The following is a 1,454-nucleotide window of genomic DNA, read 5'->3' as shown; positions in this document are numbered from 1 at the left end:
TTCCGTGCTTGTACCCAAAGTGCAGCTCTGCTTCGAAAAGGGATTATAAAAAAAGCCAAGGGAAACAGTCTCTGTCCTTGGGGATGGAAGACTGAGATGTAGATCGCCTGCGTGGGTGCAGACAGAGACCACATAACGTCTTGAGATTTTCTAGACCCTCCCCAGAAAGGTTGCTTGCGCCTATATGGATTTCCAACCCCTTCTGCAGGCACAGCAGAGGCAACGTGCTCTCTCTTAGTGACTCAACTGCTCTGTGCTACTGCACAATAATAAAAAAAGATGGGGGTGGGGGGGTGGGGTACACGACACCCAACAAACCAGCAAAAATGGGTAAAAAAAAGAGAAGCTGACATGGACAGAGGTTCCTGGGCTGCTTCCAGCCCCAGCGCTGGGGCTGCATGAGGTCTCTGCAGCATCGTGACTTCATGGATGCTCCTTGGAGTTACCATTCAGAATTTGCTCCCTCTCTCGCTTATGGGCATTTCCTTCCCAAAAGGGCTTTTTTTCCTCTCCTCTGCCCTTATCCTTCCCACAGGGCTGTGATGGAGGCTCCTGAGTGCCCGAGAGTGTGAACCAGCCGAGGGATGCAATCCGCAGAGCCCCGGGGCCAGGCACGGGACAGGGCAGGCGATGGTTGGCTGCGGCTGTGCAGCATAAAGCCAGATAATCACCGAGCTCCCTTCAGAACATGCTGCAGCCGGGGAGATCTTCCCGAGAGAAAATGGTAAATTGTGTAGGATTATAGGATCCCGGCCAAAATCAGGGACGAAACTCTATTTTAAGAGAGGCACAGGGGAGGAAAAAAAACATTTTAAAAGTAGTATTTTTTAGACAAATTCTCCACCTTCCCCCTCCAACACGCAATGTACAGTTTTTGGGTCCTTTCGCAGTGAGTCACAGACCAAACCGTACCGTCACACAGTGGGGGAGAGGAGGAAGGTGCATCTGCTCACATTGCTCCTTGAGCTCCCCATACGCTTTTGCCCGCAAGCAAACCAGGTGTCTCTAACCCCTGATGGAAGTCAGCTCCAAACCCAGCCTTTTTCTTGGGCACCCAGCTCCCTCCCTGGGCCCACTGGTTTGGGGATGGTGGCACCAGGAGGGCTGCCAGGGCTGGAAAAGGGCCCAAGTTATTTATTGCTAGCAGGAGATGCAGGAGCACTGCAGGGGACTCACCCGCAGAACATGAAGATGGTGCTGGATGAGGGGTCATGAGGCAGAGGGAGGGTCTGCTGGAGACAGTTTCTTGGGCACCCAGCTCCCTCCCTGGGCCCACTGGTTTGGGGATGGTGGCACCAGGAGGGCTGCCAGGGCTGGAAAAGGGCCCAAGTTATTTATTGCTAGCAGGAGATGCAGGAGCACTGCAGGGGACTCACCCGCAGAACATGAAGATGGTGCTGGATGAGGGGTCATGAGGCAGAGGGAGGGTCTGCTGGAGACAGCGCTGCTCCCCG

The 1,454-nt window shown here is 54.2% G+C and overlaps 1 protein-coding gene across 1 annotated transcript in view; it reads right to left on the bottom strand.

Annotated features, from left to right (window-relative positions):
• The window catches only part of LOC104496539 (astrotactin-2), a gene marked incomplete at both ends in the record, with an annotated part of 114,229 nt that overhangs the window by 21,821 nt on the left and 90,954 nt on the right, over positions 1–1,454 (bottom strand). Inside the window, one exon of the mRNA XM_010139671.1 lies at positions 1,177–1,258. Coding sequence (XP_010137973.1) covers positions 1,177–1,258 — 82 coding nt within the window. The remainder of the gene's footprint in view (positions 1–1,176; positions 1,259–1,454) is intronic.

The sequence above is a fragment of the Buceros rhinoceros genome, unplaced genomic scaffold (genome assembly GCF_000710305.1).
Source record: "Buceros rhinoceros silvestris isolate BGI_N320 unplaced genomic scaffold, ASM71030v1 scaffold5717, whole genome shotgun sequence".
Taxonomy (NCBI): domain Eukaryota; kingdom Metazoa; phylum Chordata; class Aves; order Bucerotiformes; family Bucerotidae; genus Buceros; species Buceros rhinoceros.
This window is presented reverse-complemented; position numbering and strand designations above follow the sequence as displayed.